The 27,455-nt window shown below is 46.1% G+C and overlaps 9 protein-coding genes and 1 non-coding gene across 10 annotated transcripts; 6 read left to right on the top strand and 4 right to left on the bottom strand.

Annotated features, from left to right (window-relative positions):
- Positions 1–267: 267 nt before the first annotated feature.
- F4817DRAFT_276269 (uncharacterized protein) lies at positions 268–6,287 on the bottom strand. The gene is made up of 3 exons (XM_049299492.1): positions 5,293–6,287; positions 2,871–5,232; positions 268–2,823 (listed from the first exon to the last, which is right to left on the bottom strand). The coding sequence occupies exons 1-3, from the start codon at positions 6,147–6,149 to the stop codon at positions 367–369; spliced, it is 5,676 nt and encodes a 1,891-aa protein (XP_049154613.1). The 5' UTR covers positions 6,150–6,287; the 3' UTR covers positions 268–366.
- Positions 6,288–8,058: 1,771 nt separating this feature from the next.
- Positions 8,059–9,184, top strand: F4817DRAFT_276203 (uncharacterized protein). Its single transcript, XM_049299489.1, has 4 exons — positions 8,059–8,345; positions 8,400–8,703; positions 8,814–9,082; positions 9,137–9,184. The coding sequence occupies exons 1-3, from the start codon at positions 8,200–8,202 to the stop codon at positions 8,922–8,924; spliced, it is 561 nt and encodes a 186-aa protein (XP_049154612.1). The 5' UTR covers positions 8,059–8,199; the 3' UTR covers positions 8,925–9,082; positions 9,137–9,184.
- On the top strand, positions 8,915–11,012 carry F4817DRAFT_276244 (P-loop containing nucleoside triphosphate hydrolase protein). Its single transcript, XM_049299490.1, has 2 exons — positions 8,915–9,306; positions 9,367–11,012. The coding sequence occupies exon 2, from the start codon at positions 9,390–9,392 to the stop codon at positions 10,782–10,784; it is 1,395 nt and encodes a 464-aa protein (XP_049154611.1). The 5' UTR covers positions 8,915–9,306; positions 9,367–9,389; the 3' UTR covers positions 10,785–11,012.
- A 1,039-nt stretch (positions 11,013–12,051) lies between these two features.
- F4817DRAFT_351665 (enoyl-CoA hydratase/isomerase family protein) lies at positions 12,052–13,263 on the bottom strand. Its single transcript, XM_049305105.1, has one exon. It carries the CDS (start codon positions 13,255–13,257, stop codon positions 12,316–12,318), a length of 942 nt encoding a protein of 313 aa, XP_049154610.1. The 5' UTR covers positions 13,258–13,263; the 3' UTR covers positions 12,052–12,315.
- A 144-nt stretch (positions 13,264–13,407) lies between these two features.
- Positions 13,408–15,690, top strand: F4817DRAFT_351664 (uncharacterized protein). Its single transcript, XM_049305104.1, has one exon. It carries the CDS (start codon positions 14,087–14,089, stop codon positions 15,368–15,370), a length of 1,284 nt encoding a protein of 427 aa, XP_049154609.1. The 5' UTR covers positions 13,408–14,086; the 3' UTR covers positions 15,371–15,690.
- A 420-nt stretch (positions 15,691–16,110) lies between these two features.
- On the bottom strand, positions 16,111–17,634 carry F4817DRAFT_368914 (P-loop containing nucleoside triphosphate hydrolase protein; the record flags this gene model as incomplete). Its single annotated transcript, XM_049307290.1, has 6 exons — positions 17,375–17,634; positions 16,987–17,321; positions 16,876–16,903; positions 16,608–16,805; positions 16,399–16,533; positions 16,111–16,314 (listed from the first exon to the last, which is right to left on the bottom strand). Exons 1-6 carry the CDS (start codon positions 17,555–17,557, stop codon positions 16,111–16,113), a joined length of 1,083 nt encoding a protein of 360 aa, XP_049154608.1. The 5' UTR covers positions 17,558–17,634.
- Positions 17,635–18,469: 835 nt separating this feature from the next.
- On the bottom strand, positions 18,470–18,540 carry F4817DRAFT_t145. Its single transcript has one exon. It is a non-coding gene; the product is annotated as a tRNA-Met (tRNA).
- A 732-nt stretch (positions 18,541–19,272) lies between these two features.
- F4817DRAFT_351663 (glutathione S-transferase) lies at positions 19,273–20,842 on the top strand. Its single transcript, XM_049305103.1, has 6 exons — positions 19,273–19,618; positions 19,686–19,910; positions 19,965–20,002; positions 20,058–20,077; positions 20,128–20,295; positions 20,351–20,842. Exons 1-6 carry the CDS (start codon positions 19,487–19,489, stop codon positions 20,557–20,559), a joined length of 792 nt encoding a protein of 263 aa, XP_049154607.1. The 5' UTR covers positions 19,273–19,486; the 3' UTR covers positions 20,560–20,842.
- Positions 20,843–22,398: 1,556 nt separating this feature from the next.
- On the top strand, positions 22,399–23,501 carry F4817DRAFT_351652 (uncharacterized protein). Its single transcript, XM_049305102.1, has 2 exons — positions 22,399–22,594; positions 22,647–23,501. The coding sequence occupies exons 1-2, from the start codon at positions 22,475–22,477 to the stop codon at positions 23,208–23,210; spliced, it is 684 nt and encodes a 227-aa protein (XP_049154606.1). The 5' UTR covers positions 22,399–22,474; the 3' UTR covers positions 23,211–23,501.
- A 341-nt stretch (positions 23,502–23,842) lies between these two features.
- On the top strand, positions 23,843–27,435 carry F4817DRAFT_276049 (peptidase family M28 family). The gene is made up of 3 exons (XM_049299488.1): positions 23,843–24,748; positions 24,796–25,713; positions 25,763–27,435. The coding sequence occupies exons 1-3, from the start codon at positions 24,243–24,245 to the stop codon at positions 27,285–27,287; spliced, it is 2,949 nt and encodes a 982-aa protein (XP_049154605.1). The 5' UTR covers positions 23,843–24,242; the 3' UTR covers positions 27,288–27,435.
- Positions 27,436–27,455: the final 20 nt, after the last annotated feature.

Genomic DNA, 27,455 nt, shown 5'->3' with positions numbered 1-27,455 from the left:
GAGATACAATTGAATGACTTCAGTATTAGGTATCTTGAGGGTATTGTGTACATAGCCTATCTTACACAATGTATCCGACCAAAAGGTGAAAATGTGACGGGAGGGGACGCAACAAATGCAAGAAACCATCCATACCATCCATGCATATGGCCGTACCATCGTCCTCATGTTTACTCATGTTTATGCTCTGTCCGCCCTGTCTGCCCCCCAGACATCTAATGCAATGTGTCCGACGCCTCGCCTTGTCCCTCGTAAAGTTGAAAATTTGTGTTGACTGAAAAGGTTGTTGATAAGATCTGAAAAAGAAAATGTGTGCAAGGAACGGCGTTATAGCCTCATACATATGAAAGGGGTATCAACCAATAATCAACCAATTATCACTTCTTGCGTAACGAGTCCAAATATCCACCTCGCTTGTGAAACCGATGAACACTGGAAACACCACTTCCGTACATTTCCTCCACTGTTTCCCCCTTGAGGTGCGACTCCCGCCTGTCCACTCTCGTCCTTTACTTCCTCCCAGACATTGATGAGGACGCCTCTGCTACCTAGCTGGCTAAAGCACTGGCTGCCTAGTATGACATCTAGAACTACCACCGGCTTGTCCGCATCCTTCTTAGGGATTGTCGTGACTACGATTCGCTTCTCCATTCCTTGATACTTCCTCAAGTTCTGCCTGGTGCCTCGGTCAGGTCTTGTTACTTCGAGCAGACAGTTGCCATGATCTTCCCACTTGCTGGCCGATACTAATAGATGGAGGCGAATCTTGAGGTTGTTTGTTGTGAGATCCACCTTAGTATTACCACTATTCGCGATGCTGACAGAGGGGGAGCGGGGTGGCGTGCCCGATGATGAGGTATATAATGATGCGTCTCCACCGCTAAAGCGGTATGGCCTGTCGACGGAGGACATTGCGATATTGAATGACTGATTGCCACCGCCCATCAGCTTCCTTAAAAAGGAAGTGGCAGAGACGCCCGAAGACTGAGATATGCTACCCGCAGACTGCGACGGGGCTCGGGTCGACGCGCGATAACTATTCTTTCGCCCAAACCAGCTTCGGCGCTGACTATTTCCGTCGGTCTCTACCTCTGGGTTTTGATATTGACCGAAGGCCCTAACGCGTGTTTCCTCCTCGAGCGCCTTGTATTTCGCATTATCCATGCGGGCTCGGTGAACTGCCATGTAGAGGGACTCGCACTCCGGAGTGGACTGAACTCGGAAGCGGAAGAATGACGTATCGATTTTGAGCACCTTGGCGTAGAGCCTGGAATAGCTGAGAACGGGAGATCGTATTTCCAAGTCGACAACTGTGCTGTTTCGTAGCATGACCAGAGGTGTGAGGTCTAGAGCAATCAGGGGTCGCTCTTGCGTTGGGCTACTGGAAGATTGGTGTGCTCTTTGATAAGGGTACGCCTCAATAAGGCCTGGAGTCGTGACAATAGAGCAGAGATCAGGCCAAAGATCTTGCCAGCGTCCATGCTTATTATCCCAATAAGAAATAGAAGCGATGGACTTATTGACGTATTCCGGCTGCTTGTTTTCTGATTTGGGCAACCCGGTCTGTGAGAGTGAGATAGGAGGGGTAAGGCTGACAGTACTTTCCGAGACTATAGACTCCGTGGGAATGTTGTTATTTTTTCTGATGCTAATAGCGGGTGTGGTATCCGGCATGTCAACCGCCTCAAGCTCATCATCGGATGACTCCTCGGAGATGGTGCCATCTTCCGATACAGACATTGGTGATGTGGAGCCTTCGGAAGATATATCTGATGGGTGGTATTCATGCTTGAGTGGTGAAGAAGTGCGGCGCTTGAGACGTGACGCAGCTTGTTCGGCTGGAGGTGAAAGTACCGGTGCCTTTTTGGAGCTGAATGTCCGATGGACTGGGGGAGGAGGCGCACCATCTTCACGATAGGGGTTGCTATTTGATGAGGATCTTTTCGACGGTAGAATGTCGTGATTATCGAATGAGCTTGAGTAGGCTTCGTTCGCATGTTTGGACCTTGAAAACGAATCCTGGGTTGGAGTTCCCTCGGAAGAAGAAGCCGAACCCTCAGTTCTAGGAGAAGTCGGTGTATTATGGGGACTACCAGTTTCCTTGCGAGAACGCTCCGGGGTTGTTGGTTCACTTTCGGGGTGATTCTTAGATCCAGTTGACGCTGAAGAGACTCTAGAGGTCTGACGTAACCTTCTCTCGCCCATAGGAGTCTCGCCGGCCGCCAATCCTGGTGACGGAGCTACTGATTGTGCCGTTGAAGGCATTGGTCCTTCAATTGGAGGGGGGATCGGGGTAGATCCTAGCATACCCAACCATTCCAGCACTTGCTCTTGGCTGTCTGCCGTCAACGATAGCAGTTCAAACCATTCTTCCCTGTGACCCCTGATCATAACAACTAATTCGCACTTATCATCTCCCCTTCGAGCAGAAAAACGGCCACCGACAATGGGGGCAAATAGAAGCCACGAACGCCCTGCACTGCCAGTCTCTCTGATTAGGAGGTCACCCGGATCTGACTTGAATGTCTGATTGTCTCGAATTATGAGCTCGACTTGGCACCCGAGTCGTTGTCCATTCGAATGTCGCAAGTCCAAGGTGAAGGTATCTTTAGCGAAGACCTGACGAAAGCGATCGATTTTGACGTTATCGAGAGCTTCTAGTGTTTTTAGATCTCGGGTCCGGGATGTGTCGCTGTTTCTGGCATCCTCATCGATAACTCTTGCGTTTTCTTCTTTATGCCGTCGCCTCGCCTTCTCCTGTAGCATTTCCCACTTGGAAACGAGGGATTCTAATTCTCTTGTACCAGCAATTGCTCGGTAGCCCTAATTTCTTTTAGCTTGAGCGCTCTGGGAATGATCAATAAACATACCTTGATGAATTTAGTAATCCATTTGACACGAACAAGAGGGCGTTTTAGTAGATGAGCTACATCTATGCGGTCCCCATCCTCATTGAGAATATCTCCTTGCTCGTTTCGAGGCATCGCATTGATAAGAGAGTCGGCATCATCGGGCGACCGAGGCGCCAAGTTGACGATGATGCCTTGGAAGCCAAGGCGCCATACGTCAAGGTAATTGTTGTAGACAGGATGAACTGCCTCAAACCACTGCGGAAGCCTGTAAATGTCAGAAAGTGGGGGGCACTGGCAGTGCAGATTTCTGAGGTTGTCAAGGGCGATACCCATGTTAATGACAGCTTTATCTAAGGTATCCTCCTTAAATTTAGTAGGAGGGGATCCAAACAAATCTTTGCGTGCACTGCTCGTGTTATTTACAAATTGTGTTAGAAGGACTGGAATTACTCCATCCACAAGAGTTTTTAACTCTCGCTGGTAAAGGTCCTCATCGTCTTCAAATTCAAGTAGAAGTTCATCTAAAGTAGCGTCGCCAAGGTGACTAGACGGCCTTCTTATGCTACGTGCAGAGCGACGGCTGATCCTTCTGTTCGGCACCGAAGTGTCATCTGGCAGTGACAAGACCGACACTAGATCTGAGTGTTTTGTAAGTCGCCTCTTAAGACTAGACCTATGGCTTCTCCTACGAGACACTGCTGTACTTCTTGTCAAACCCGCATTCTCGGTTATGGTAGTTTGCGATATTTCGGACGAGAGATCTGATTGAATTCCATAATGCGATTCCATCTCGGATATAATCGTCGATAGTTCGTGGAAGCCATTAGTTGGTGGCTTACGTTTGTTATAAGCCAGTGGCTCCGGGTGGGTTGCTTCTGAAGACACTGATGAACTACAATCTTCTGGGGATGGACTTCTTTTTGCACCGGAAGAACGCCGCCTTTCGTGGTGCTCATCTTCACGTTCTCTGTCGAGGTCCACCACTTCGGAACAGCTTGGATATTCTAAAGGCGGGGGACTATGGCCTGTAGATTCACCGCGAAATGCGTCCATAAGCTTCTCCTTGAAACCTTTCTTCATACTACTTTTCGAGGGGGTTGAAGAGAGCCTAGTAGCTCTACTTCTCTTCAGTCCGGCTGAAATAGGAGTTGTAGTTTCGCTTCTGCTAGGCTCATGGTGGTCTGACTTTGTAATCTCCTTTGGCCCTGTCGACTCTTCACTCATGCTAACGTCGGATGAACTGTTGACCTCGACAGATTTATGCTTTGAGGGTGGAGATTGTCGTGCCGTGCTTTCATCTAGTAAATCTTCGTCTGCTTTGTTGTTTTGCTCGGGTTTGGATATGGAAGAATCGATGAAAGGGTCAACAGTGTCCTTTAGCCAAGTCTCAATGTTTGGAGGGCGGTTGACAGCAGGTTTTGGAGGAGGGTCAACCTTCTCCGTGAGAATCTTCTTGCCCTCGGTCAATGCCTTTTTCAGGACGTTAGTAGCGCCCTTAAAACTAGATTGCCTCTTGGTTTTTGGCCTCGTATTTCGTCGTCTTGAGCCTGTAGCTAAGTCAAGCTCGCTAAATGCAGAATAACCAACAGGAATTTCTGCTAGTGATTGTGCCAGCGTACTAAAAGGCATGTCTGATACCGAGTCGCTCGACCAAGACTCACTATCGGATACCTCTTCTGTTGCTATAGTTTCTGTGTCTGCATGGCCCTTCTTGATAGGGGTTTGGGCATGTTTTTGTTGTTTCTTGGGAGACAATTTTGAGTTTCTTCGTGGAGACGTTCGACGTTTTTCAGACCCAGGCTTTTCCACCACTTCTTTGTGTTCTGATGGTGACGGGTCCCTGTGAGAACTCGCTCCACGGGTACTTGGCCCTTTTGAAGAGTGCCTCGAAGAAGCTCGAACCGTAGTAGCATCATCTGATCCTTGTAAGTCAGAGGGGGCTGGTCGTATATTGGCTTTCGAGCGCATAGCTTGATATGCTCGCTTCTTTGTTGACCTGCTCCGGGCGTTACGGCTTTCTCGTCCCTGTGGCTTTCGTGGTGTGGGTGTATCTATTGAAATAGAACTCGACAACCCGCTTGTAGCGTCACTTTCACTTGCGACAGGCCTGACGCGAATGCCATCGCCCTCATAGTTGCTAGACTTTCCAGACTTGGAGGATTCCGCGGTAAGATGAGAGCCCGTGAGATAAGACCCCGATAAATAGGATCCCGATAAATAAGATCCTGATAGATAAGATCCTGATATCCCACTTGTTGTGTCCTTTGCGCTTGGGATGGGTTTAACACGGACGCCATCTCCTTCTAGCTCTTTCGAATTCCGTGAGCTACTAGTCTTGGCCGTGACACGAGTAGGCTCTGATCTCCCGCTCACATTATCGCTCTCATATCGAATAGGTTTAACTCGGATTCCATCTCCACTGCCAGTTGATCTCACTGACCTTGGTGCACTATGGTGTTTGACAGACGGTTCATCGGGAATCTCAACTTTACTAGCCCAATCCTTAACTTTTTTGGACACAGAGGGATTAGAGGCCGGGCGTTTCAAGAAGTCCTTCGGTATTGGTGACCCAATGGTTTCGTTCGGTTTTGTCTTTGGTGACTGGCTTCTTGATGCTGCGTTCTTTTTATCCTTTACCCAATTGGTATCGCTAACAACTCGTTTCTTAGGCGCATTCGAAAGCTTTAGTTCCTCTATGTTACTTTTCTTGGGTTCATTGCCATCTGTTCTATGCGTGATGACAACTTTCGTTGTCGGTTTCTTCTGTCCTGACTTGATCCTCACCCGGTCTTCCTCGGTCACGCTTTCTTCATCTACTTGGATATTCACCTCGCTTGGCTCTGTCGGAGCAGCCAAAGGATCCGCATCAGCCATCGCTGTAGCATTCGCCTTTTGCCATTTCTTAACGCGTTCATGCACACCTCCTGGAACCTGGATTCGCATTATAGCTGCTTGACGCATCTCTTGCTTTACTAGCTCCAAACTCTTCCGCCTTGCATGTGCTGCTTCCTTTGCTGCTTGTCTATCTGCTGCGACTCGAGCTGGAGATGGTCGGCCCAATAAGAAATCACCGAGGAGCGTAGGGGCCGGTTTCGTTGTAGCAGACCGTGCGCGGCCAGAGACCGGCTTAGCCTTAGGAGTTGTGGCATCTTTGACAGGTGATGATGCCTTAGGAGTCGGTGTTGTTCCTGAAGTAATATCGGGGGTAGATTTGCTAGCATCGGAACCGGGCTGAGGAGTTTGGGGAGGGTGAGGATCCGTCGGATCATCTTCATCGCTAGATTTGACGGCAGTCATGATCTGGTAGACAAAATGTTGTCAGTCTCAGTAACATTCCAGTACTTTACATACTCGATAAACCTTGATATAATACGGATAGATATGAGCCATGATACACCCAGAGTGTGGGTTGACAGTCGTGCTAACAGGCCAATGCTCAAGGAGCTGGCTGCATGCTAAAGCACAGTACAGCACACAGCAAAGTAATGTCCACCACGCAATACACATCACACCGCACACCGCATTCGCACCTCATTGAACTCTTAAAGTACTCAATTGAATGAATTCTCACCTAAATTGATCAGGGCCTGGCCCGGGCTTCATGCTGACGTTGAGATACCATACGACGTAAGCAACTTGGATGCAAGAGTTGGATCTGGTAAGAAGAAAGAAGAAAGAAGAAAAGTTATGTTATGAGGTCTGATAGATTATAATGCGACAACAAATTGCACAAATCTGAAGTGGCATTTCCGTTTACGCCGTAACATAATAGAGCACGCCAGGTGTCTGTCTGTCACAATGCAATGCCTAATATGAGAATTGCGAATAATGTATTATACAATGAGAATAAGTTATGAGTGAGAGTAAGTTACTGTGTGCGTTGGAAAACCCGGGCCGTGAGGTGAGGGAGAGATGAGAAAGTTGTGTTTCGTTTGGTCCAAAAAATGCCATAGCAACCAAAGGGTTTAGTTATGTAGCGAGGGGCTAAGACAATAAACAATGCCATTACTTTAAGTACTTAGGTACCTGACACAAGAGGTACGGCTTGGGTAGCTTCGACTGCTTTTTCGGTGGGTCCCTTGTAACTTGGCTTGCGTTGAGCTTGTTTAGGCGGCATAGAGTTGGCTTAAGGTGGGTTTAGTGGGGTTGCCAGTCCGGCTTTTGAACTTGGAACTTGGAACTTGGAACTTGCAGCTGATGATGATAGTGATAGTATTATGCCCCTGTAGTTCCCGAAGCCGCTCCGGTCAATCCTGCCAATCAGCACATTAGCATCTAAATACAGAGGTATGCAATACGCAATGCCCCTCCATCAAGATCTCTCTTTCGTTAGGTATTGTAGCATCATGTGGCTATTTTACATCAGCCATCTTCAACATTGTCAGCCTGTTGGCTTTCAATATTTGAAGTGCGTGGCGTTTGTTGCCTCAAATTTTATATCTAAAGTAGTTCAGTTAATAGGTAACTAGGTACCTTTATATCCCAACTAACTTGGCCTGTTCATTAAGGAATATCACAATCGTTAATGGTGGTAAGACAACATTAACAACATGGCTAATGTCAAGAAAATAGCCAATTATCACTCTCCTTAACCTTTAGTTGGGCTTACCAGGTCACGGTGCATGTGTTTCTTTCATGCATGGAAATAAAATATGTAATACTTCGTACAACACGCAGGGAACATACGAAGCGGTCTGTCGATTTTTGTTTTTGTACTACCACCAAAAGATACTATCTAAGTACCTCTGGGCATTTCTGTTAAAACTGGCTACAATCTAAAGTATCGCAAAACTAATAGAAACACTATCTATGGCTTCTCCCTATGACGCTATACATAGTATCAAGCTATAGTCCCGACTCCATCATCATGTTAGGATAGCTACCTAGCCTAGGTACCTACCTGGTATTTGAACTGATTCCGTATCATCTTTACACGCTACGGGTGGAGGTACTTCCAAATCCATAGTTTTCTCTTAATGGTGATTCAACGATCTTAACTCTTGAAGTGTATGAGGTAACCTTAATTTATAGGGAGTTAGTAAAGACATATTCGAAGCTTCACTCCCAAAGAGACGATGAAAAATACTATGCTAGGGCTAAAGTATCAAGTATGATACTTCAGGTAGATATATATCAAGGCGCTTACAATATCCAATAAAATTGCTCGTGTCCTTCAGTCTCAAGGCCACCTATCAATGAAGACGAACGTGATTGTCGGGCAACAAAAGCCTGAACCTGTAGACAACTTTTTCTCTCTCTACTTCTCCAATCCTTCACATTGGTCAAGTCAAGACCCTCAGCTTCGAGTTTAGATAACTTTTGCGGGGGCGCGTTTCTATTACCTAGAATGCCGAGGCAGAGGCTGCGCACATTTTGGAAAAGACGCGACCAGAAGGCTGGGCCTGGAGAAGGGTCCTACGGCCTCTTTGAGTTCCCCGCCCGGCCAGGACAGCCCAGACTAATTTCACTCTCCCCGGATGCCAAATTCGTTGAGTTCGTTACTAGAAGCTGTATTAATATGGACCTTAGGTACTAATCAGCCGGTAGTATCATTGCCGTCCACGGCCTCGGAGGGGGTTGGCGGACGACGTGGAGTTCTAACAATAGTGAAGACTCTGCTATATGGTTACGTGACCGTCTACCAGAGGTTCTAGCCCGTATTAATGTGCGACCTCGTATCCGAGCTTTTGGCTATGACGCCTCTTTTGTGTTTACGTCTTCCACGTCCGACCTTGAGTCTTGCGCACAAGACCTACTCACTAGAATACACCTCGCAAGACAGACAGAAGAAGAAAAACAGGCCCCGATTATATTTATTGCGCATAGCTTAGGTGGACTTCTGGTGAAACTTGTAAGTGCACCTAGCATTCACAGTATTAGTACTTGAGGACAACCGTTTCATAAGGTTGATGCACTGTATTAACTACCGCAACCCTTAGGCCATTAACATGGCACACACAGATGACGAATATCATCAAGATATTCTCAGCAAAACAGCCGGTTGTTTATTCCTTGCGGTTCCATTTCACGGTGCCGATGCTGCCTCTTGGGCCGTGTTGGGTTCTCGCATAGCCAATGCCCTGTCTCTAGGCATGGTGGGAAACTCAAGAATCCCCCGCTCCCTAAAAAGGAGTTCGAATGACTGGATGAAGATTTCAAGAGACTTTGTCCAGAGGGGAAGGAATATGGTATTTAGGAGTGCATATGAGACGGAGAGAATAGGAAATAGTATTGTGAGGAGCTGCCCTAAATCGTACTAGATTATTTGGATCACTAACACTAACTTTGGTCGTTGATGAAGCTTCAGTACGAAATAACACACCCAACGAAAGGGTGTTCCCCATACCCGGATCCAATCATCGAACTATTTGCAAGTTCGACGACCATGAAGATGAGCGTTTTAATCCGATCAGCCTTGCTATCACCGAAGTGGTTCAAGCGGTACCAATTGCGCGTTAGTATCAGTGTTAATATGATGGTATGGTATGATTGTATAGTTAACCATCGTTTATAGACTTAAGGTTGGAGCTTCCTATAATGTCTGAACTTCCTGTCTCCACGCCAACGTTCTATGGCAGAAGCACAGAACTTGAAGCGCTATTTGATGTACTCGATCCTTCTGGACCTGGAAGGAAAGGAGTTGCCATTTTTGGTATTGGTGGCTCAGGAAAGACACAACTTGCTCTCAAATACATAAAAGAGAAAAAACGTTTGTATAGTGCTGTGATCTGGATCAATGCATTTACATCTGAGCAGCTTACACAATCGTTTGCCGACGCCTTCCATATGATTTCCAAGTCATGGACGCATAAAGATGTATCGAATACGTATGCAGGAGAGAACATGGAATATTTCGTGCTAGGTAGACTGAGAACTACTCTAAAGCGGAATTGGCTTCTAGTTATCGACAGTGCCGACGATCCCAACAACCACAACCTAACCCAGCTAATCCCTGACTGTAGTTTCGGCTCAATTATTGTAATGAGTACGCGAAAACATGCATCGGATATCCTCGAGCCATATGGATTCGAAGGTATCGAGCTCGATAAGCTAGACGACGCCGATGCAACAGAGTTGCTTTTGGATATAACTAGAGTTCAAGTATCAGTTTCGTTTCACGGATCCAGAAATGCCATAGCAATAGCCAGAGAACTGGGAGGTCTGCCACTGGCTCTAGAGCAGGCGGGAATTCTGCTGCGGAGAAGGATTGTCACTCCAGACAACTTCATCAAAGAGTACGACGCACAGTATAACGAACTTATGAGCTATTTGCCTAAAGCTGGAGAAGTGCAACACGATAAAGCGCGAACCATATATGCGACCCTCAGCATACTTTACTCCAACATCAGGAAGCAATCGCCCATCTCCGCAGCAATACTTCGGCTTTTAGCCGTCATAGGACCTACACAAATCCCTCTCTATATATTTTTAAACGTTTTCCAATCCGAATCCGCAAGTACGATTACTGATAAAGAGTTCCAATCTATACAAAAATCCACCAAGTCAGTTACTATTTTTCGTCTCCATCTAACTCTTCTTGAGGACTTCTGTCTAGTCAAAATTAGACCTGAATCCAGAGAGTACCCAGAGTCAGTACTATCACACCAAGCTATTTGCCAGTGGATTATAAAATCGCCGTCCGAATGCGAGCCCCGATGGGTTATATTCGTTGCCCTTGGATTGGGTAACGTTCTTTGTCGTGGAGAAAGGAGCCTTGACCGGTTCGTTTCAATTACCAAAATTTCAACTCCTAATAACTATCACGAAACTAATACCCGTGCAGGCCGATGGGCGGGGCTACTTCAGATTCGTACATTTCAAGAATATGCCTTCCTTGGATTAGCCGTATCGATTTTCTTATTAAAGAATCCATTGACTCCTCTACTATTCAACCCCCCGATGGTCTCTTTGCAGCTGAATACGCTAATATAGCTTGCAACTTTGGGTATATATACTTTTGCAATGCACGGCATGAGGAAGCCAAGCCGTTCCTCTCCTGTGCTCTAAACTACTATCTTTCCAGATCCAGAACCTACGATGATTCCTCTGGTAGCATCCTACAATTATATTACTGTCTGGCAGCCTCCTACTATGAGACAGGAAACCTAGATAAAGCAAATGAGCTCCTCAACGCAGCGATTAACACATCCGGGGGGGAAAGCACCGAGTATGCTAAAATTATCGCTTTACGAACATTAATTTCGGATAGGACTACTACCTACCAGCACCATCAGCCCTCGCCGGTAATGTCAGTACATTGGGGAAATACCAGACGTGACAACCAAATCGTATGGAACCAATCTGCTGTACATACTGTACAACCATATGGAGTTAGTGCTACGACTCTCGATAATGATATCGAGAACTACGGTTCCGGGAACCATGCTATCAAGAAGGGATATTGCGTCTCAAACCCGCGTTCATATTCTCGGAGGGCAAATGTATCGGAATGGGAGACTCGTGGAGTAATCTCTGTGAAGATCTTATATGTAGGAGGAGCGGCTGGGTTCTCAACCGGGAGCTCCTACAGTGGTACACCAGTACAAAACCGACAGAGCAGAAGAAATTCACCCGGTTGGGTGGGGCTGTGCGGCGTCCGGGCTCGGCATTCAGATGTAGTCGACTATGGTCCTGTCCCGGGGTGGAACCAAACAGCATGGAAACGACGAAAGTGTTCCGCGGGGAACTCTAGCCTAACTACGGAAGACTGTGGCTATGCATACTGAGCTGAAAGATACGGCATATGAGCTGTATGTTGTGTATTGACTTAGTCTATCAACTGTATGAGTGAGGGGGGAGGTCCTTCTTATATATACATTCCAGGCCAAGATACCATGCACTGTACCTGAAAGTAGTCCCTTGACCACACATTCAACATACTGAACCTGTCCTTTGTTGTAGATGTCTCATCTAGAATCCTGACAAGTCAGGTGTACTCCAGCTACTGAACATCTGGGGTATAGGAGTATTTGGCACCTGCTAACTAATTCTTATATCCGTTCTGGGGTATGATGTTTCTCGGGATTTCAAAGGTGTATAAAGTCTTTTTACGTATAGTTATGATATAATTGAAACCTTGGATTTCCTGAACATTTGAAATTTTGAGAGACGAGGGCAGTAGGGTGTAGAAAAATAGAATATCCTAACTAAGGTTATTATACGATCATCACGATATATAGATAATAGTTAAAGAACTCTTCATTTCGACTATAAGTAAAATACATGAAGTCTGTTTAAAGACTCGCGTATGGGTTGAAGGGCTTCGAATTCCCCACGGACCAATGACGTCAGTCGCCTATCGCTGAAAGGGTAAATACCCGATACATGCACATGCCCGGGAATCTCCTTAACATGTGAACGACAACCTCAAATGCAACGCCGCACTTATGCTGAAGTACAAACTCAAAGCACTAAACAGGTGTATGGCAATTAAAAAAACAAATACAAGTAAATTATCGAGACTTTATAATTTTGCCTTATTACCCTGTGCTTCCTTGAATTGTTTTGCGCCCTCTTCTTTCCTTTTCTTCTCAGCTTCTTGTATGTCCATAGTTTTGGCCGCCTCCCTGCCCGTGGCGGTTAACAGTGCCACACTCTCGCGATACATCTCAGCCTTCAACAGCCCGTAGACGCCTGTGGATCCTTTCTTGATTAACGATCGTTCCTGGATTAAGCTCAGAGCTGCGTCCATCTCGCCAATGGCATCCACCAAGCCGGCTTCTAGCGCAGCCTTGGCATCAAAGCGTCGCGCTTCGAGAACCATGTTGCGATATACAGTAGGAGTAGTTTTCATCCTGAAAATGGAGCTCATGGGTGGTAGTAACGGCGCACCGAATTCGAGCTCGTTGATGCACAAGTAACCCTTTGAGCCTGTGAAGATTCGGTAGTCGTGATGCATAGCTAGCATGAACCCGCCGGCGAAGGCGTGGCCGTTGATCAATGCGATAGTGGGCATGGGATAAGTTAAGAACCGTCGAAATAATGGGTACAGGCTATTCTCCCAGAATCCGGGTAACGATATAGCAAGCTTGAAATCGAGGCCATTGGAGTAGAACTTAGAAATAGACGAAGTGGTTATGACAACACCTGGTGGATGGCCAAATTCAATAGTATCGAGCGCCGTCATCAACGCCGTATTGAAGGCGGGTGTAAACCTGTTGTCTGGCGGGGAGGTCCATGTGAGAACATAGACTTGAGGCTTTGGAGATGTACAGACGATGCTGCCTCCCGGATGCGACTTGATTGCCGGGATGGGAATTTTAAATAGCTCGTTCGACGTCATGTTTGGGTATAATTTAATAAAAATATGCACTTTGTCAAGGGAGACTGAGGTTTCTCTACTTTTTGAGAACCTTTGATGCTTATTATTTCTTTTTATTCTCAAAAGGGGATTGTATTTATTCATTGAGCTCCTGTCCGAGGATGACATCTGTGGAGCCACAGCCGCGGCATTTTCCTAATCTAGAAGTCAAGCTAAGCCAGTAGTGAGGTTATTTATCTAACAGAATATATACAAAGTACGAATTTCTTAAAATAATCCCACATTTGGAGGTGTATCTCCCTCTTCAGCTGTGCTTCAATCATGTGACCTCATCGGGTTACTGGCATCAATCAAGGACATCAATCCGATTTAAACTACACCTAGATAGGTCCCTAATGCGAGTCACAGTCTGTATGACCTAGGCCAATAAGTCGCGTATTGGAATCATGATGCATGGTACACCGTTTTCAGGTGTGAGAGTATTTAGGGTTCAATAAATATTGTCGATACTTAATCAACGAATTAACGGTATGGACTCCGCACGAAAGCCCAAAGTGTTCAGATTGCGGCAACTCCCCAGCAATGCCAACGAATCTCAAGCACTTGTCTATCTCAGTATTGGTCTTGGCAGTATACCTGTCGATAACATCCGGATATTCTCTCTAGCGACGAGTTTGAGCCCCTGGCGTCCAACCAAGACAGCTACACTTATGTTTAACCCACTTCCTACCTTGCTCCAACGAGACCAAGGGAGAGGCGAATGGCATCCCGCTGGACTCTTTTCGCCATGCTAAAAATTACTTCTCAGGCTTTAGATGCTGTAGGAGGGTCAGATCTCATCGGTGCTGTTGAGTGCTCACAGTAATCGCATCACAAGGAAGCGCTATTAATATCAGAGCGATTTCTACTACTAAAAGCAGAGGAGCGCGAAGCTTACGCCTTAAACCAGATCAAGATACATTCTCAAGGTCTCATGGAACTACGCTTCGCTTCGGTTAAGCTTTTACACCAGACTGTCAAGGAATTCGTTAACCAGCCGAAGTTCAATGCTCTCATTCTTGACACTGAAGCAAAGGTGACATTCGAGAATGGATACTCATTCTTATCGAAGTGGTTCTTACTTGACCACAAAGCTTTTCAAAAATCTAGCGAAAATATTACAGAAGGTAATAAAGGCAGACCAATTAGACGACTTAGATCTGAAACGTATTATGACTCTATGGATGAAGATAGTTCGAACTACGAGTACGAGGGATATTCTTCTGACGATGCTGAATTGGACGCCCTGCCTATTTATTACGATCATAAGGTTATACCCGAAACGACGAAGCAGGCAGCAATATACGGGAGAATGGCAGAAGACTCTACGGGCTGCAGCATGAAGGAATTCCTTGATAGCATCCCGACGAGTAGATATACTCAGCTCACGCAGAACACCAGCGGTGTCGAGATAAGCACTCCCATAGAATTTGCCTCGTTGGCAGGATTCAGTCTTTATTTTCGGGAGACATTACAACTGGATCAGGACTTTGTGCAGAAATGGAACCAATATAAGCAAAAATCGCTACTTACGCTTGCACTTGGCCTTTCGCCTAAAGATAGCGATCACGTCGCGAGTAGACACCTCACTATAGCAGAGGGCTTGGGGATTTCCCAATTACTGCTGGATAACGGGTATAAGGATCCAAAGGCGTTCGGTAAACTAATATCCTTCTTATCCATATCTCTTTATGACGACGAAAGTCGGCGTCAGTCCATCAATATCGTTATTCATTTCCTCGAGACCGGTCACGACCCAAATATGCCATTGACCATTTACGAATTATCGGAAAGTGGCATTGCTTTGATTTGCACGGCGTTACATCTCGCGCCCCCAGAAATCGTACCGTCGTTGCTTGTCCACGGTGCCGACCCCAACTCCAAGGACTCCGAAGGGAAAACGCCCCTAGGGAGACTCTGCTGCAATGTCTTGCCCATAACGATAACGCAAATTGATCTCCATGGAAATCACGCTAGAAGCGTGCCGGACTCCTATCAGGTGGCTTGCATGCTGCTTAATGGAGGCGGGAAACCACCTCCGTGGTCGGATCCATCTTGGGGTAGGCTCTTGAGTCTGTTTGCTGAGAAAGGATATGATGTGGAACTACTTCAGCCTCAATGTTCCATTTTCACATCGGGGAAACCAACGGCCAAGCCTAAGTCAGCCTTGAAGTCCATTATGAAATCACGTAACAGAAATTGGTTTCAATGGAAATAACAGCCAATGTCTATTGGTTATATTTGCTCTCTTTATCGTATTATATACCAAGCTGCGCATTTACGACGATAGGAACTTGGCTGTTTTGCATATAGGTGTGGAACTAGGTAGCATAGCATCACAAATCTCTCATACTGTTATTAAAAAGTACCTAGGTACCTAACTAGGCCATACTCATTACTCTGAGATTGGATTCAGGGGTAGCTTTTGGGGAAACACACGTTATATCACATTTAGACCTAGCTCTAGGTTAGCCCTCTATAGGTATTTCCTGTCTGTCAACTGAGTTTATATATTATAAATTGTAAAGTGATTTCTCACCAGTGTGTAATAGATGAACTTTCCACCTCAAGCGACACATTGTTGCACACTCAGATCTAGTGCCATGCGACTAAGCGTTCTTATGGGCAACATCATTATAGACTAGGTTGCCTACCATTCTTTACGCTCTATTATCCATGGTTAACAGTAGTAATATATCAATTTGTTTGAGGAGAACTACGGTATATAAGCTGTATACACGGCTTGATTGACCGAGCTTCATTAGTAATTCATCTGGTTGCCGGGTTTATTAGTTTGTTGTACGTGCAAGACATTATGCCGGCCAACACTTGTAGCAAAGCCTTCAAGCATAAAACACTATACAATGCGGAAGGTGCCTCACTTTCGTTACACAGTGAATATACTGCCACGACAATTTCTATACAGTCCGATAATTGTCACTACGTTTTATTCGTTGCTTACTTGAAACACATCTTCAAGCTCAAGCCCGTAGACTCCGACTCGCCATACTTCTGGCGAATTCGGGCAAGCGCCTCTTGTTCCTCCCGCTCGTAGACTACCATTCGAACGGCTTCCTCGAACACGCGATTCACGTTCTCGCCGGTTTTTGCTGAGCATTCCATGTACTTGATCCCGCGCACGATCATCGCCCCAGAGGAGTCCTACGTATTTTCGATCAGTATATTTCCAGTCAAATATGGAGACTCGGTGTGAAGAAAGGGAGGGGTGGGTAGAGTTGTTCTTACCTTTGTAGAAGAAACTGGAATATTCAAGTCGGGATGGAAAGGGGCTCGCATATTAGAGCCAGTGAATGTATCTTTCTTCAGACCAAGCAAGATAAACGGAATATCGCCACAGTACTTGTAGATTTCGTCCATCCACTATAAATATTCCATGGAAGTTAGCTCATATATAATACGGTTGTTACGTTGTTAAGGCCATAAACGCGACGCACCTTCTTCTGGACAGTTTTGAAGCGTGCAATATTCTCCATGCTGAAGCACAGGAATACAGCATCCCACGCGAGGTAGGAAAGGAGTTGGAGTTGGTGGAGCGAGAGATCGCCAGATGTGTCCCAAAGCTCAAGGTCTACATCCTGTCCATCTACTGTGGCGACCTTGCTGAACAGCTCGTAATGGGTCCTGATATGTGCCTGCCTGGTGTGAGCAAGTAGCTCCCTTTGCCAAGAACTACTTTTATAGATTTTAACAGGGGCAGCTTACCGGATTAAACGCATCGCGGTAGTAACGACTGGAGTTGGAACGCATTAGTACGCGTCACAATGTTCATACAATACTAAAATCAGTAATTAGAAGAAAATAGTAATGGCTTACAGTAACAAGTTTGACTTTCCACAGCCAGAATCTCCAACAAAGACGAATCTCATGCGAGGACGATCAACAAGTGTGGCGGGTGATCCAGGCAATGAAAGCGATCCGCGAACTGTAGAGCCTTCTAAGGTCTCTTGGGGTTTCTCGGGGCTGATAACTTGGCGACATATGTTAGAGGCTCGGCGAATAAGGCCGTGGCCATAAGAAGCGAAGCTTGCACGTCTGTTGTTGGCATCCTTGTTACTTAGGGAGGCCTTGTTACTTAGGGAGGAAACCATTTTCGTTCGCTTAGCGCGGTAGCTATCGTCGTCCCGGCTATCGTCAATATCAGGAGTCTCCTAGTCGATGTTAGCCATGTGGTTGCTAGAGCCTAGGTCGGATGTTTACTCACAAAGGCGCGTTTGGGGGTTTGAATGCGCGCAGGTCCTAGCGACTCCTCTCGTTTGGCGGGACCAGGAACGTTATCAATCCAGCGAAGGATAGCTGGATTAGTCTTCCACTTATCAGGAATGATAAAGGAGAAGCTCTTAGATATGGGCAAGCGGAACTGCTGAGATTTGCTAGTAGTCTCCATAGTTGCACCCTGTTAGAATAGTAGCTCAAAAGGATTCCTATTTATTATTTTCTGTACTTAAGGAGGTACATTTGAATAGAAACGCGGCTGAAGAAAATTAAATGCAAAACCTTCAAGTTAAATAAGAGAGTAACTGAGTAAGGTAGCAGGTAACTATGGGAGTCAGATACCATGGAAACCAGACAAATGTGGGGTTGGGTATGCAAAAAGTTTGTCGCCGTCGAGGTTGGTGACGCGCCTGAGTACCTAGAGGTACTTAACAAGGTGCATGAATAATTGTTATTGGCAAAGTCAATGCATCCAGTATGCAGTGCAGAAGTGTGAGGTTTGCCAGCTTTACTTGCCAGAAGGTCGAACATCCGAATCGACGAAAGTGTATTCAATAATGCTGGCAATCCGTTTCCCCTTAAAATCATTTCCCACCAATACGATCCGAAGGTATTCAAAACTACCTGGAACCATTGGCTAACAACAGTGAACCATAAATTTTAGCAAGTTCATTCTTAAAAAAACATACTTGCCCCCCTTTATGAATTATTCCCATTGCAATATAGCAGCTGGTTTAATTATTTTCTTATTTGCAAGTAGGTTGAAGAAAAAAGTAGCACTTAGCTGTTGAGAAGTCCTACCAATATCCCACATGCCTTAAAAGTGCGGATTTATCTCTCCCCATGGAGTGAAATCTATTATGTTCTCCATTGATTTGTGCAGTGAAGGCCTGTTAATAGGTACATACATATATCTTGAATAAGAGCAATAAATTTCTGGTTACCAGATTTACGGAAGCTACAGTAGCACTTCGCTCATATGTGGCTATCTTAAGTGGCAATATATCCATTGCAGTATTTGGATCCAGTATGGTAGACAGTTTACTGCAACAATCATAGCCCATTGTTAATAAATAGTGAATTATGATATAATTCTGTTTCGATCGGAGGGCCTCCGGGTTATGAGCCCGGTGCACTTCCTCTATGCTATGAAGCTTGGGGTAATAATAGAACTCTTGATATATTAATACGAAAGCCGATCGTTTCTTATACCTTACGAAGCTTACTTGTATACTCACTAGCCCCTTTCTGCTCATCGTATAAACTTTCGTGCCAGATATAAGTCCTAATCCCCCTGAGTTATCCAACTATTTCTGCCATATCAAATATTCTACACCATGATGCTGAGAATAAGTGTAAGATACAATTACCCGGTGAAATTTATAACGTAGATGTAGTTCATTCTTTATTTTGGTCATGCTGGAATAACTCTTCGAGATATCTACACAAGATAGGTACTTAGGTAAGCAAGTATATATCGTCAATCCTTTTGAAGATGTTTGACTAGGAAGAAAATAAGTTACAAGTTTGTGGGATTACGAACGAATTGAGTATCCGCGATTTTGTTAATACGCCGTACGTTGAGCCAGTCTCGGTGTTTTAAAGTCGGAGTTATGATCAGGTTGACGTTGATTTTATCTTCTGAGCCGCAGCCGACTAGTCTTTAATGTCATGTGGTGTGAGAAATACGATATGCGTAAACATATCCGTTAGAAAGCCGTGTTATACGTGGTAGCTATCACGGCGACTTTTTAATACGCCGATAGGGGGGCGGCCGATTGTTACCTAAGTCAAACTGGAGCGATGTGGGTCGCTAGCCACAAGCCATTCGGACTATAGAAAGCGGGGAAGTAACGAGACTAGCTGATATTAATGATGCCGTTAACTTATAATCTAAGGTATAGATGGGCCAGAATTTAATAATCTGAGAATAATTGCCGTAGAACTATTATTAATCCGGGTATATGTGTATTTTTAGTACGTCATTGTGACATTGATTGCTAATCAGCTTTACTATCTTGCCTCGATATAAATAACGTCCTTCTTCCTTCGCCTGCCTTAGCGTTAATCATACGAGGTAGACTAGTAAACCCGGAGTCGGATGACAACAAGACTGAAACAAATTGCAACACATTTTTTGCACAAGATGTCTGACATCCATCTGTATACCGCTCAAACGCCTAATGGTGTCAAGATATCGATCCTGCTAGAAGAGCTAGGGTTACCTTATAAGGTGCGAACTCATACTTACTCCTTTAAAAAGACGAACCGGTAGATATCTGTGTCTAATTAGTGGATAGGTTACCAAGATCGATATTAGCACGAATGTCCAGAAGGAGCCCTGGTTCTTGGAGATTAACCCAAATGGCCGTATTCCAGCACTCACGGATACTTTCACCGATGGCAAGCCCATCAGGTTATTTGAAAGTGGCTCTATCATGCAGTATCTGACCGATAGATACGATACGGAACATAAGGTCTCGTATCCGAAGGGATCTAGGGAGTACTATGAAGTGAATAACTGGGTAAGCTGGGTACACTTAGATATCCTCTACGCTCCCACTGCTCACCTAACTTAGCTCATGTGGCAAATGGGAGGTCTTGGTCCAATGCAAGGGTGAGCAAAAGCCGGTACTGGAAACATTTGATGAGGAACACTAACATTTGAGTAGACAACTGAACCATTTCAACCGTACGTGTTAGATTTCTGACCTAGAGTGATTTATGTCCTAATATGAGTAGGCTATGCCCCGGAGAAGATTGAATACGGCATCAACCGGTACAAGAACGAAACTCGCCGCCTCTATCGGACACTCGAGACACAGCTGAAGTCGTCGACGTCCGGCTACTTGGTTGGTGACCGATGTACGAACGCAGACATCTCGTGCTGGGGGTGGGTCGCAGCAGCAAGTACGTATCATTATGATGAATTCTGCAAGAAATGAACTAACCCTTACACGTAAAGAATGGGCTGGGATCGATATGGATGAGTTCCCGATATTGAACGAATGGGTCGAGCGGATGCTAAAGCGTCCGGGCGTCGAGAAGGGTCGCCATGTGCCGTCTCAGCATATCTACGAGAAGCACCAGGCCACCTCTAACGAGGAGATGGAAAAACAAGCTGCTCCGTTGAGAGACTGGGTCCAGTCATCAATGAAGGAAGAAGCAAAGTAGCGGCTTTATCTTTATCTTAAATCTCTCAGGAGCTTGCTGTCCTCAATGATATCAGTGTACTTCGTAGCGCTTAATAGGAAACAATGCAGGAATTTGACTCTTTCTCCGGCACTAGCAAGCAGATGTTAGTTTAAGGCGCATGATTATGATTATACCCTATAAATATTTAATATGTCAAACTAAGTCAACTTTTCAAGTAGAGTGTCGTGTAAAGTACGCTCTTAGGGCATCGCAAATGAGTTAATAGTAGGGTGTTACCGAATAAAAGGGGTAGAGATGCTAGATTCCAGCTGATAGTCCTTTGGTACGTACCTTTTTTTTTTTTTTTTATCATGAATGACTAACATGATGGCTCGAGCGTCACTCTTGCTCCACTTTGGCTTAGGTAAAAATATGTTTACATAAGCGTGGCGCCTGGAAAAGTCGCCTCAAAATAATTCCACTCAACAACGATCCTTGAAGGTAACCTAGTTTCTTCAACTCATTTCTCTCAGGCATATTTTTTACTCAACGTGCAAATTTACCAATATGTCGTGGAGAAATCAAGGGATTACGGGATCCAACAACATCCCTCTCGGCAAGAGTCGACGATTTGGAGGCGAATTAGATGATGCGATCGAGCAACGCGAAAATGGAAGCGATAGCTTCAGCCTTTCCAATGGGGACCGCGACTTGAAGCGCGGTCGTAGCCCCGAGCCAAGTAAGCCATCAACGATATACTATAGTATTCATTCCAGAGCAGAAGCTAATCACGAATCTTTTAGGAACCGATGCCGATGGCCCTCGACGCCGAAAGAAGAGAAATCGATGGGGTGATGCGTCCGAGAACAAAGCTGCCGGGCTTATGGGCCTCCCCACGGCTATCGTGGCCAACATGACTAGCGAGCAACTGGAAGCCTACACTCTACACCTTCGAATCGAGGAGATTAGCCAGAAGCTGCGCATTAACGATGTCGTCCCTGCTGATGGCGATAGGTACGTCTAGCCTTGTGTCTAGTATTTTGTCGCCGGCGCAATTCTAACTAACGCTTCACGTAGATCCCCATCTCCCCCGCCGCAATACGACAACCACGGTCGCCGTGTTAACACTAGAGAATACCGTTACCGAAAACGTCTCGAAGATGAGAGACACAAGCTTGTTGAGAAGGCTATGAAGACCATTCCTAACTATCACCCACCCCAGGACTATCGCCGCCCTACTAAGACCCAAGAGAAGGTCTACGTACCCGTCAATGACTATCCAGAGATTAACTTCAGTGAGATTGCTAACCCTCTAACCCTTCTAACCATGTTCTTGCCCCTTCTTGTTCAGGATATCGCCTGGAATGCCGTTATATCTCGATGGATGACTTGCCACATATTGGCCTCATCCAGCTCGTACTCTTGTTCTAACCGTCTTGCTACAAATACTAACACTTAGGTCTTCTCACTAAAGTTGGTTTACTTATCGGTCCTCGTGGCAACACATTGAAGAAGATGGAATCAGAATCAGGAGCTAAAATTGCCATCCGCGGAAAAGGCTCCGTCAAAGAAGGCAAAGGCCGATCTGATGCTGCCCACGCCAGCAACCAGGAGGAAGATCTCCATTGTTTGATCATGGCAGACACCGAGGAAAAAGTCAACAAGGCCAAAAAGCTGATTCACAATGTCATCGAAACCGTACGTTCCCTGTGGGTTCTATATTCTAAATGTCTATATACTAACATCACATAAGGCTGCATCAATTCCTGAGGGACAAAACGAACTCAAGCGAAACCAGCTTCGAGAACTGGCCACGTTGAATGGTACTCTGCGTGATGATGAAAATCAGGCCTGTCAAAACTGTGGTCAAATTGGCCACCGGAAGTACGATTGTCCCGAGAAGCAGAACTTCACGGCTAACATCATTTGCCGCGTCTGCGGCAACGCCGGTCACATGGCTCGAGATTGTCCTGATAGACAGAAAGGTGCTAGTTGGCGTAACGACGGTCCTCCCCGCGCTGCTGCTGCTGCTGGTCGCATTGGCGGTGGAGATGCCGTCGATCGTGAATACGAGGTATGTGTTTATTGCAAATAAATTGCCGGATGTTATCTAACTGTATCTTTAGCAATTCCTTGAAGAACTTGGAGGTGGCTCCGGCGGAACTCCAGCTCGTATCGAAGCAGCACCTGGCTCCTACAACAACAACAATGGTGGCGGTGACGCAAAGCCTTGGCAACGAGGTCCGACAGGTGCTGCTGCTCCATGGCGTTCTCGCAACAACGAACAGAACAACGAAAGTGGAGGCGGTGGCTCTGCTCCCTGGCGCGACCGCCATCGTGGCAATGACAACCATGGGGGTGATTACTACGCTGGCCAAGGTCAAAACTATAACAGTGGTTCAGTCCCTGGAGCAGCCGCGCCTTGGCATCAAGCCTCAAGTGGGCAGCCTCAGTACCCCAACTATCCCGGCTATTCAGGGTACGGTGCAGCTCCTGGTATGGGACCTCCCCCTGGTCTTGCTCCTCCGGGAGGTTCTCTCGGTGCTCCGCCTGGACTACCTCCAGGAAACATTAATGCTCTAATCCAGCAATATTCCAACGGAGCGGCACCTCCCCCTCCGCCGCCTAGTGGTGATGCTCCTCCGCCGCCCCCTGGTGATCAGCCACCACCACCTCCTCCTGGTGCTTGAGCGTGGGAAGCATACAGAACAACCTGTCGTACCGATACTAACTTGCTTGACCTTGGTACACCGTATCCAGTTCAAGTCGCCTTGCACTGCTAACGATTTTGCTGTTACGCGTTGTTTTTTTTATTTTAGTACTAACCGTTCCGTACGCATCATTTCAGACTAGTGCCTTTCCACGTCTCATGCAGATTTGAGGAATATTAACTTGCGATTCTAATTATCGTGAGTAGGGGTGGTTGCGCAAATGTATTATAGGACTAATCCGTAGACAGCAATGAGGATTCTTTTTTTTTATGTTTACCATGTGTAAAGTCTTGATTAAAGTGACGGTTTATATGCCCCCAACATTAGTAGATATTGTATTCATGCCTCCTACCTAATGTATTAGCGCTGTCTATATGTATTGAAGGACGCGAGATTCGATAGATAGCGCTAGTATGTACCTACATACATAATGTAGGCATATAGGCCCATAGGGCACTTATGCAGAACATAGACAGGGATCTCGTATCATACAGCTTATGTACATAGGTAGGTACATAGTACATGTAGTATCCTGGGAGCTTGGGCCACTCCACTCTCTAATTGCTCCGACAGTCTGACAATTGCTCTAATGTCGTAACCTGCAACTTGCAACTTCTAGAGGCCAACTTCTACCAACCTTCCACAACGGACTTCTACTTCCAGATCATGCATTTGAGTCGACGACGTTCAAGGCAATTGCGATTTAAAAATGGAGTAATTTATAAAACGTCAACGACTCGATGAACAATCAGACCCCTCCAAACATAAACAGCAATATATCTTCGCATGCATCAACCTATTTAATACATCCGTCATCTTCTGTACTGTGCCTCAGTATATGTGCCCTACTACTCTCGTGTCTGCGTCTCTTGGGATGTTTATCATCCCCACCTAGAGCTTGTCTGACCCTCTTCACTGGTCCTTGATTGTTTCTTTTCCTGCAGCCTTATAGTTTTGGCAGTATTCATCATCCTGTAGGTGAACCGGCAGAGTCTGCCAACTTAGCCAATCATGGCTATATCGAACCCGGTCGCCTTTAAACCATTCGCTGTAACATTCTGGACTACGATCGCTTACGTCGCCCTGCTCGTTCCGTTACTCATCGTCCACGAAACCGTCCCGCCTCCTCCAAGCAATCCGACCCTCTACTACGGTCTCAACCTCACCAAATCTTGGCTTGACTTAACCGTATTGTCTCGCGACTACCACCCATTCAACAGCCAGAAGAATGATGAGATTCACGATTGGCTCTTATTAGAATTAAATGATATCAAAAAGCGCAATGGGGCGAATGATTCAAGCATGGTCGTATTCGCAGATAATATTTCAAATATCACTACTGCCAATATCGTTTTTGGAGCATCAAGTTCCACCGGCACCTACTTCGAAGGTACAAATGTTATAGTATACATTCGAGGCAAGGATGATCCGCAAGGTCTATGGTGGGAGGATGATACCGTAACGTCGGACAAAGTTATAGGAAAGGGAGGCGTCCTGATGAATGCCCACTACGACTCGTACGTCTTGTCAGATGCTGCGTAGTGTTAAGCTAACATTAGAATAGTGTTTCCTCTGGATATGGTGCTACGGATGACGGAATGGGCTGTGTTACTTTAATAGCACTAGTCGACTACTTTTCACGACCAGAAAACCGACCCCAGAGAGGTATCGTTGCCCTATTCAACAACAACGAGGAGGATGGACTATGGGGCGCTCAAGCCTTCATCAATAGCCCTCTCCTGCCTTTTTGCCACACATTCTTAAATCTCGAGGGCGCCGGTGCTGGTGGTCGGGCTATTCTGTTCCGCACAACTGACGCTGAAGTAACCAATGCTTATAGGGGCACCAATAACCCATTCGGGACTGTAATCTCATCTGATGCATTCGGACTTGGGGCTATAAAAAGCAACACCGACTATATAGTCTTTGACGGGGTTTTTGGGTTAAGGGGATTAGACATGGCTTTTTACCGACCTCGTGCCAGGTATCATACCAACCAAGACGACGCCAAGCACGCATCAAGAGCCAGTCTCTGGCACATGCTCAGCAACTCTCAGCACACGATGCAAAGCCTCTCTGGAGATACTGGTAGCACATTCATCGGAGACCGCCCTGATGGCGATCGAAAGAAAGCGTGGAATGGTAGAGGAAACGATGGCGTCTGGTTCGATATATTCGGACAGACCTTTGCTGTTTTTGAGTTGCGGACTTTGTTTGCGTGGTCTCTGACCTTACTAATAGCCACCCCCCTAATACTCCTTGGCTTAACGTACATCTTAGTGCGTAACGATAAGTACTATTTTTTCTCGGCAAGGCGATCGGCTTATGAAGGATCTGACCTTGATCCGGTTCTGCTAGGTGGCCGAAAAGGTCTATTCAGGTTTCCTTTTGCTTTGTGTGTTGCTGGGGCGTTGGTTATCGGTTCCGCGTACTTGATCACAAAGATCAACCCGATGATTATATACAGCAGCGAATATACTGTGTAGGTCTTGAACGATTATTATTCTGGGAGGATGCTGACATGATTATAGTTGGGCTATGATGGTATCGCTTTTCTATTTCGCCTTTTGGACCATTATGGCAGGGGCGAATTTCGCTCGACCTAGCGCCCTTCACCGGGGATACTCTATCTTCTGGCTATTCCTCATTGCATGGGGTATTTCAGTCGCGAATACCGTTTTTGAAGATCGCTTTAGAATCGCAGCTGGATACGTGTTCGTCTTCTTCCATTCTGCTGTGTTTCTTTCCTATTTTATCGCGCTTTGCGAACTGTTTGCCCTGCCCACGAAAGCGTCGTTTGCGCAGCGAGTACACGACGAGCACGAAATCAGAGACCATCTTATTAATGTCCCACATGCCGACGCTTTAATCTCTCCAAGTCGAGATGAATTCAATTCTAACGACAACGAGGATGAAGAAATTGAATCTCAATCCCCGGCAACAGAGAGAACTCCTCTTGTTGGTGGTACCCCCGCGGGCACCCGGCGGACGACATTTGCTACTACATACCGTCGTTCAATATCAGCTATCATAAATAAAGCGAGAGCAAGCGAGAGCAACGAAAGCCAACCGTACGAATATGAACAACAATGGTCGGGAAATCTCCCAAGTTGGCTTTGGGCCCTTCAATTCCTCATCCTAGGGCCGTTCTTGATCATTCTTATCGGCCAACATGGCCTGACACTGGTAGCCTCTGTTTCCCAAACGGGTGCTGATGGATCAAGCCTCCTAGTCCCATACCTTATGACGGCATTCTTCAGCATATTTCTATTATTACCCATTACTCCATTCATGCACCGGGTTACTCACCACGTACCGATGGTACTCCTTGGGGTATTCATTGGCACACTAATTTACAACCTAGCAGCCCCCCCTTTCTCGGAAAATAACAGATACAAAATTTATTTCCAGCAGACTGTAGACCTTGATACTGGTGTGACCGAGGTCCATTATGCTGGCCTGCAAGAATACGTCCAACAGATGATTTCCGAACTACCGTCTGCCGCTGGCAAAGAAGTTGAGTGTACTTCGAAAGGGAGTCTGCGTAATGGCTTAGCTACCTGCTCTTATGACGGTTCGGACGTCCCGCCTAACGTGGTTAAGGCATTGCCCAGTGGAATTCCCCCACAGAAAGGCTTTAGCAGCTGGTTGGATTTCAATGTCACGCGTGCAAAGGGTGAGACCAAGGCCATATTTGAAATTGATGCAAGAGACAGTAGGTCGTGCGCGATTGCGTTCGACAAGCCTATTTCCTCGTTTACAGTCAATGGCAACCAACCCCACGAGCGTTTTGGTGGTATACCGGAAGCGGGCCTCACTAAGATCAAACTCTATCGCCGAGATTGGACTACACCATGGAAAGTTGATGTTCAATGGGAAGCTGGTTCGGCTACAAGCACTGGAATCGACGGTAGTATTCTGTGCAGTTGGGACGATGTGAATACCCCCGGTACGATTCCTGCCTATGATGAGGGACTCAAGTATTCACCTACATGGGTGGCTCTCACCAAGTTAACATCGGGTTTATGCGAAGGGCGGAAAGCGTTCAAAGCATGAACAGGGATGTATAACTACACGGCACTGGAGGTTCTATGTGCACGTAATGGGTCTCGCCACCAATAACATAGGGACGGTCGATCTGATAACTTACACCGGTTTACTTTACGTAACACACCTTGGCAATGTCGAATGTTTTAATGTTATAGATCACGAAGTCGACGAGGT

Source organism: Daldinia loculata (assembly GCF_022478755.1).
Source record: "Daldinia loculata strain CBS 113971 unplaced genomic scaffold F4817scaffold_78, whole genome shotgun sequence".
NCBI classification, from domain to species: domain Eukaryota; kingdom Fungi; phylum Ascomycota; class Sordariomycetes; order Xylariales; family Hypoxylaceae; genus Daldinia; species Daldinia loculata.
The sequence above is the reverse complement of the archived record's forward strand: the minus strand, read 5'-3'. Positions and strand labels throughout refer to the sequence as shown.